Consider the following 7,430-nt stretch of genomic DNA (forward strand, 5'->3'; position numbering starts at 1 on the left):
GAGAGGAGATTTACATCTATTCTCCTGTAGCCACAGGCTTTAAAAGTTCCTACTATAATGTTTTTCTTTTTCCAGGAAATGATGTAAACCAAAACTTCAAAACAGTAATTCTACACCGATACAAGCCATCTAATTGCGGGTTAGTGTATTTATCATAAAACACACCAGCAATTCAAGCTTTCATCCTAATTCCACAGCTAAGTAACTTACTATTTTGTCAACTGATTTCTGTGGCCATTCCCAGTACACACTACAGTCATGGTACAAATTTATACTAACTAATATGCTGTTTTCTCTTTCTGGCAATTACGGTTTACGCAGGTGTACAAACATTCCCACAGCTTGCTATTACTGCCATATTTTATGAATGATGTGCTGTTGATGTGTTGGTGAAGCATTGTTTTAAATTGGTGTAAGAAATTGGACAACAACCTGGCCATCTGCAGTACATTTAATCAGTTTTTGCATCAAGACGGTGTTGACAGTTACAGTGATGCAGCTGACAGACAGTCTTGTCTTTTAACACAGGCAAGACTGCTGCTGGGCCGGGGTCTGGGCGAGGCCACAATATGGCCTCTCCCTCTGCTCTTCATCTAAGCAACAATACTTTTGATGAACAGATGTGAATCTCAGCACAGTGGGGGAATATGTATAAAAGTGCTGACCCAGAAACAAGATGCTCCATTCATCTCAACGGGAGCTTCGATCCTGCTCGCAAGTAAACAGGAACACAGCCAAGCTCACACCTGGCCTCACTTTACCAGCCAACCACAACACACACACATCTTTGATTCTTGGCCACTATTAATAAAATCGGCATTGGTTATTTAAAACCTCAGTCCGTAAAAAAAAACAAAAAAAAAAACATATGAAGTTTTACCTCTAATTAGAGTGGTTAACTTAACCAGAATAGATATAAACAACGCAGCAGTGGAAATGCAGCGTCCTTAACAGATCAAAGCTTTCTATCGCACAACACTGGCTATTTTTTGCACAAGGAATTTGCTTTAATACACAAACAGGTCTGCGAACCATCCATCCTCAAGTCGAAAACAGAGGCAGTCAGCACCAAACCTGCCAGGACCATGGGCTGGACCGAGTCTTCAGAGAGTCTCCAACCCAGCAGACCCAGGGAGACCCAGACGCAGACCTTTTTATAAACACATTTCTAAAGACATGTAGGCGCACTCCCTGGACAACTAGTGATCCAATTCCTGTCATATATTTGCTCTGAGCTCAACTCAATCGAACAAGGAGGTATTGTTAGGAAGCCATAACTCTAGACACCCAATCCAGCCTCGCGGGTGAAGCCTGCAGCTGACACTTTTAATATTAGACATTACTTCAATCCCTTCAGTGAGAATTTCCTAGACACAGCTCAGCCACGATATGTTTTTACTTATTCTCCCGGCCGACAGGTTTGTTCCTTTTCTTTCCCCCACTGTGAACATGTTTTCTCATGCTGCCATCTCCTAATAAAGCAGCCAGGGTCTCTCAGACGGGGGACAGAATAAAGATAGCCTGAGCCTGTTTTCTTCCATGGAGGTCTTCTACGTGGGGGCTTCCAGTCCCAGCTCAAGTCTGGGGCCTTTGTGTTGGCACCTTGCCTGCCGCGGGGCTTCACTCAGCTGATGATAGCATAGCCTCCAGTCAGACCTGGGTGAGGGCCAAGCCGTAAGAGGGTCCAGATGGTTGGACAGACCCCTGGCCTGTTCAGATTCACTGCCTTGTTTAACATAGCCATGTTAGACTGGACCTGTTACTTTCTGGCAGATTATAAGTATTTACTCTTTTAATTTGGGTAACTGCAGCCCCATGTTAGATGTAATTTACACCTTGGTAACTGTGCCTTTAGCTGGGACTTGAGAAAAAAAATGAAAGGAGTCTTTGCACTGGGCAGGAGGGAAGGAGATCTAATTAGGAGGCTGCTGGGGCCAGTCAGCTTGTTGTGTAATCGACTGGCTGAAATGTGTGTGAACTGTGTGTGCGTGTGTGTGTGTGAGGAAGATAATTAGCAGAGAAGAAACAGAGAAAACAGTAAACAAGTAAAAGAAGTATCTATCTATCTAACTAGCTAGCTAGATAGTCCCTGTGTTAGTTAAGAAATGCCACTTGCAATGTGGATTTAACTTCACTTGTAAAATTTAAAGATAACTTTTTCTCCAATTCCAACCTGTTATTTCAGTCTGCAACAAACAATAGTGGTCATAAACATGAAATTGACACATGACATGCAATGAGTAAAACTGGTGTAGCCAATTCTATCTTAAGCTCAGCCTCTTTATCAAGAACTGGTCTAAAATAGACAAAACTTTGCTGCGACAGTCTATACATGCAAGTAAAAGACGAAAACATCACCGTAATGATGAAAAGTGACAATTTTAGCCCGTCTCTGTCAGTATTGCTTTTAAAGAAGTGGCCAATTATTCATTCGCAGCCACTGTCTTCCACTCCACTTTTAATTATCTGGCTGTTAGGATATCCAATACTGCTGTGGTCAAATAAAAGATGCAGCAGTTCCACCCATAATTAAAGGTCTTGTGTCAAAAAGAGAGCCAAGTGCTAAGTGCTTGTAATTTCCATGCGATGATCTTACATGAAAAGAGAAGGCAAGCACCACATGATGAACATGACCATGGGGGCAATAACACCCTAGGAAAACTTTCATAGACCAATTCCACTTGACAGGATAGTCATTAGTAGTCATTTACTGTGTTATTTTTCAGTCTGTGTGCATAAGACTGTCCTGTAAAGCCTCTCTGTCTCCAAAATTTTCTAGCTAAGAAAGTTCTAATTTACTGTACATAATGCTTGTCAGCGTGCCATTTCAAGATGTGTGACCTTGGTTGCCAGGCAATGAAATTGGTGTGTTTAGTAGCTAAATGAAAATGTATTCATGTAATTTATGTTTATTGAATGATTGAGATTTTTCCTTACGTTTTATGCAGCGATTGGTTCCCGGTGCCAAAGCCCAGCCAGAGCAGCACTGCTGACCTCCACAGACATTTGGCCTGAACAAAGGAAGACATGTACACAAAAAAAACATTGTGAAACAAGACACTGACAGCACTGTCTCAAGCACAGGTTAACATATAGAGCCTCTTTACATCCCATAGAGTGAATGTGGAAGGCCTCAGATCTTAGCATGACAAACACATCTGACTGCAAAGAGTGTCATGGTTTCAGATCATCCTGATGTGGCCGGCCTATTAATATGAACACCTATGAGATTATTATGCTGATAATTGCATTTTATTTGATTAAAAATTTTCAGGGCAAGTTACGAAACTCTATCTGAGCGTGGACCCACAAGTCCTTCATTCTGTTAAGCGAGAGTCCAGAGTGAAAACAAATGCAGAGTTATCTGAGCCTTGGAGGGATTAGACACACGGAACATGAAAAGCACCCTGCATCTTCTATAAATCACTGAGCAAATGAGAGATGACAAGTTTTAAACAGTTATAACTGGATTCTTTGCACTCTTTAATCCTCACTTGCAGCGCAGGCCAATTTCTGCAGCAAGATACAGTAGATGAAAAGGCACTAGACCGCAAGAGCAACTTCAGGGCAACAGTCAACGCGCTGGCATGGCTCTGCGCCTCGTCATCTTTTCACAAGATATTACAGTAAGTGGATGTCTGACTCATGGTGATTTGAGAAGATAACGGGCACTGACTCGTTGACCTCAGTCGGATTGCGCTCATTAGATACTGCGAGCATTACTGAGGCGTCACGGGGATAACATGCAGTCGTTTGAGCCCTCTGGCAGGCTTAGCTTTTGCCATAAATCAAACACATCATGCCAGGCCCGTGCCAAAGACATCACTCATCACATTCAAATTCCATCATGGGATATACATATGTCTGTAATGGAGAACTTTATACAACATAATTAGGATCATGCCCCAGGTTAAAATATAGATAACACCTTGTTCACACCTTGTTATATTTTTATTTAAACCTCGGCACGGCGAGGTGGAGTATTATTTCACCACTGAGCTATCTTGATCAGTCAAATGTCTTGACAGGTGCACTGAAAACAGAAGGGGGAGTCGCAGTGAGTCAACCCGAATCTAAAGGAGAGTTAAGTGAACCCAGCGCTGCCAGTGCCGCGGGGTACAGTAAATGAGTAAGCTGAGTGGGAATTCCAAGAGGAAATGTGTCACGAGAAGCACTTTCCCTAACAAGCAGCAGATGATCCAAGTGAAAGCTAATGAATCAAAGCGTTAAAATTGCCACGCAGGCTACCATAAGGTAATGTTCCCGGAGATTTATGTAATGCTACCTTTATGCTCCCTCAGAACTCAAAGAGCCCTATTCATTTAACACTGAAATGTGTTTTTTTGGCAGTGTCGAGCAAGGCGTTCGCCCCGCGCTGCAATAAAGCATGTTGGGTCCAATACCACAGGCAGCTATTTTCTTTAAGCGCTTGCTTTAAATAGACTGCACCTCAATTCAACCATGCATCGCTGCAGCTGTCTGAGTGACGGATGTGTTCAGAAATGTTGTTTTTAATGTGTGATAATTCAACTGTCTGCTGGTGGTGCATGGTGTAACACATTTATTCCATTGGCAGAGTCAGTAAAAAGCAGATACAAGTACTGGTCAAGATCCCTGTCCATCACTTCTCTTGGGTGTTAAGTAGTGAGTGTTACAGTGTTTTAGGGTCCTGCACCACAGAGCCATCCTTAAGGACGAAGAGTATCAGTTGCAAGCAGGTGGGTGAAGGAGTCGGCTCTGGGCCATTTGTCACTTTCCTCCTGGTTTTTACCATGTTTTAGGTGAGTACACATTATATGTATCCCTACAGATGGCAAACCAATTGGTTGAATCCTCCTATTGCTTGTAAAGCGCCCCCTATAAATTGGCCATATAAATAATCCATTTCCCAAAGGCAAGAGGCCCTGTTATGACACACAAAAGAGATATTTCATTTACATTTCACTGTCTGCAGCCCAAGGTGAACCATTCAAATCCCCCTCTGATTATTCTGTAAACACTCTCCCCTCCTGTGTGTATCATGCTTTGTCCCTATGGAACAAACAGGGCTGGATGAACGAGGGTTCATTTAACAAAAAGAAAAGAGCTCTAATAAGGAAACAACCCACCGTCCTGTTTGGAGTTTCAACAGAGACAAAAAAAGAAACTGGGATTTGCGGCATTGAGAGAGGGCCATCGGAGAAACAGGTGTTTCTGATCACCAAGCAAATTTGCAAATGCTCACCAGCCAATGCTCCGGTTGAGCCACTACAATACATGGCCACGGGCAACAGCACAAAACTGGGGCACACACATTGAAGCAGTCTGCAGCCACTCTCCCACTACGATTTTAAATATACTGTAATGTGTGGTAATGGGAGGAAATGGTGATAATGCAACATTGCATGAGTCTCAAAACAGTTCAAATACAGTTCACTCATTCATATACACATTTGCTGTTCATTACTAGCATCCACTATCAGCCCAGCAATCAGTACTGAGTTTAACCTCAGCTATTATTCCATGTCCTGCCATGACCTTGATGACAAAATGCATACATCACATACGTAGAGGGAGTACAGCCTGTACTGGATGACAGTTCCATGCACTATATCCAACCAGCTTTGTGTTGATATGGAGCAACATATAGCTGTTTTCAGTGGGTTGTTAAGTTACATCATCACTTGGTTTGCCTTACAGGAAGAAGGATTCTGCCTAAGTGGGCCACCCCTGCTTTACAGTAAAACACACTGACTGATGTACAGTAAAATAGGTCACACAAATTCCTTCAAAAGTACTGCTCTTACAGTCAGTTTGCATGGCTTGAACAGCTTGATAAAGCAAAGTGAAACAGTTTTATATTCAACTGTAGAAGACTTGGCTGTCAACTCTTACCCAACAAGTCTCCTTGTGTTGGCAGAGCTGGCCTTGCTGCTCTGCCTGCGGTTCACTCTGACTCTGTGCTGCTGGCTGGCTGCTTGTCTGGCGGTGCGCTGCGCACCATCCCGCGGCGCAGAGACTTGGTCTTCCCTGGAGACGCCCGCGGCATGAGTCGGTACTGCCCTGGATACGTGCCTGCCATCCACCTGGGATGACGCACCCCTGGGCAGGCGGGCCGGAGTCCTAGACTGGTCGGACCCGGGAGAAGTTTCACCGGACGGTTTGGAGGATGCACCGTCCTCTGCTCCCTTTGGCAAGTGACCTTGACTCCTCACCCGGGACAGCTGCTGGTCCCAGACCGCCCGGTCTGCCCCTGCACTCTCTTTCCTCCCACCTGTTGTGTCCTTGTGACCGTTGCCAACTCGCATGAGTGCAACAGTCAAAACCAATAAAACAGCAAATCCTGCACGGTCCATTTTGGGCATGCAGAGTTTTGAAACTACCGCGTAAAAGCGCAGATCGAGTTACAGTTTATCGAGAGCCACTAAAATAGGAGCAAATTGAAAAAATCCGCGATTAGGCTACAAGAGTTCAGCAAGACGGCATCCTCTCCCAAGAATGAAAAAAGCCTGGATACCTCTTCATAATGCCCAGGTAAGACTTAAACGGGATGTCTTCAGGTCAACAAATCAGCTCCCAACTACAGTCCAAAAGTGAGAAACTCTATAAGCTTTTCTCCTTCCAGCGCTGAAAAAAAAAGATGTTATTTTAAGCAAACATTATTCCATCTGTTTTAGTTTATGTTAAACAAGAAAAGAGGCGTAAAGAGAGAGAGAGCAGCGCGTCGGCTCCAGGGCTGCTGAGGCTGTACTCCTACTCCAAGTGAGAGAGTTTGAATCGTGCTCCCATGAATATCACCACCTCCTTGGATCTGAAGTCACCGGGAATTTTTGTAGGGATTGCATGCGCTTTGCAAGAAAGAAACTCCCCCTTGTCGACTGTATTGTTGCTTCCACTCACTGCACCGCTCGGTCCATGTGCCCACACGCACTTTCTCTGCCAAGTTACATCATGTTACTGTGTGTCTTTTTTTCGGATTCCTTTGAGCAGGGCTATTGAAGTTATCAAGACTGAAGCTGCATCAATCACTACCGTCAACTTAAATTAAAATTGACAGGCTACTACAATATCATAAAACGTTAGAAAACATTTCCAGATGTTTTTCTTGAAGACTTAAGTCAGTGCTGCCTCTTTTATGATGATTTGAATTTATTTTTTTGAATTTATTGAATGTAGGTTGTTTCATCTTATCACAGTGCCACAGAACGGTTGTGAAGCACTTAGGGTTTCATTTTCAGTGCTGCAGTTCAACCTACAGATAACAGCATATAAACGGTGCATTCAGGCCATTTGTAGGCTTACAGACTCTCTTTGATCTAGTAGTAAAAGGTATGAGAAGCTCACAGTTCAAATTCAAACTGAAACCTTGGAAAACTGGTCAGGTTATGTAACAAATCCCATTCATCTCCCCCTCTCATCCATGCTGCATCATCACTTTCCCTCTCACTGTC

General features: G+C 43.6%; 1 protein-coding gene across 3 annotated transcripts in view; it reads right to left on the reverse strand.

Annotated features, from left to right (window-relative positions):
- The window catches only part of LOC108892547 (latent-transforming growth factor beta-binding protein 2), an 80,742-nt gene extending 73,839 nt beyond the window's left edge, over positions 1 to 6,903 (reverse strand). The window contains exons 1-2 of one of the 3 annotated variants that reach the window (XM_018690167.2): positions 5,875 to 6,903; positions 2,938 to 3,011 (exon numbers count right to left, since the gene is read on the reverse strand). In XM_018690167.2, coding sequence (XP_018545683.1) covers positions 2,938 to 3,011; positions 5,875 to 6,344 — 544 coding nt within the window. In that variant the 5' untranslated portion in view covers positions 6,345 to 6,903. The remainder of the gene's footprint in view (positions 1 to 2,937; positions 3,012 to 5,874) is intronic. The other 2 variants (XM_051078157.1, XM_018690165.2) reach the window with 2 other exon arrangements.
- Between the last annotated feature and the right edge of the window lie 527 nt (positions 6,904 to 7,430).

The sequence above is a fragment of the Lates calcarifer genome, linkage group LG19 (assembly GCF_001640805.2).
Source record: "Lates calcarifer isolate ASB-BC8 linkage group LG19, TLL_Latcal_v3, whole genome shotgun sequence".
Taxonomy (NCBI): Eukaryota; Metazoa; Chordata; class Actinopteri; family Centropomidae; genus Lates; species Lates calcarifer.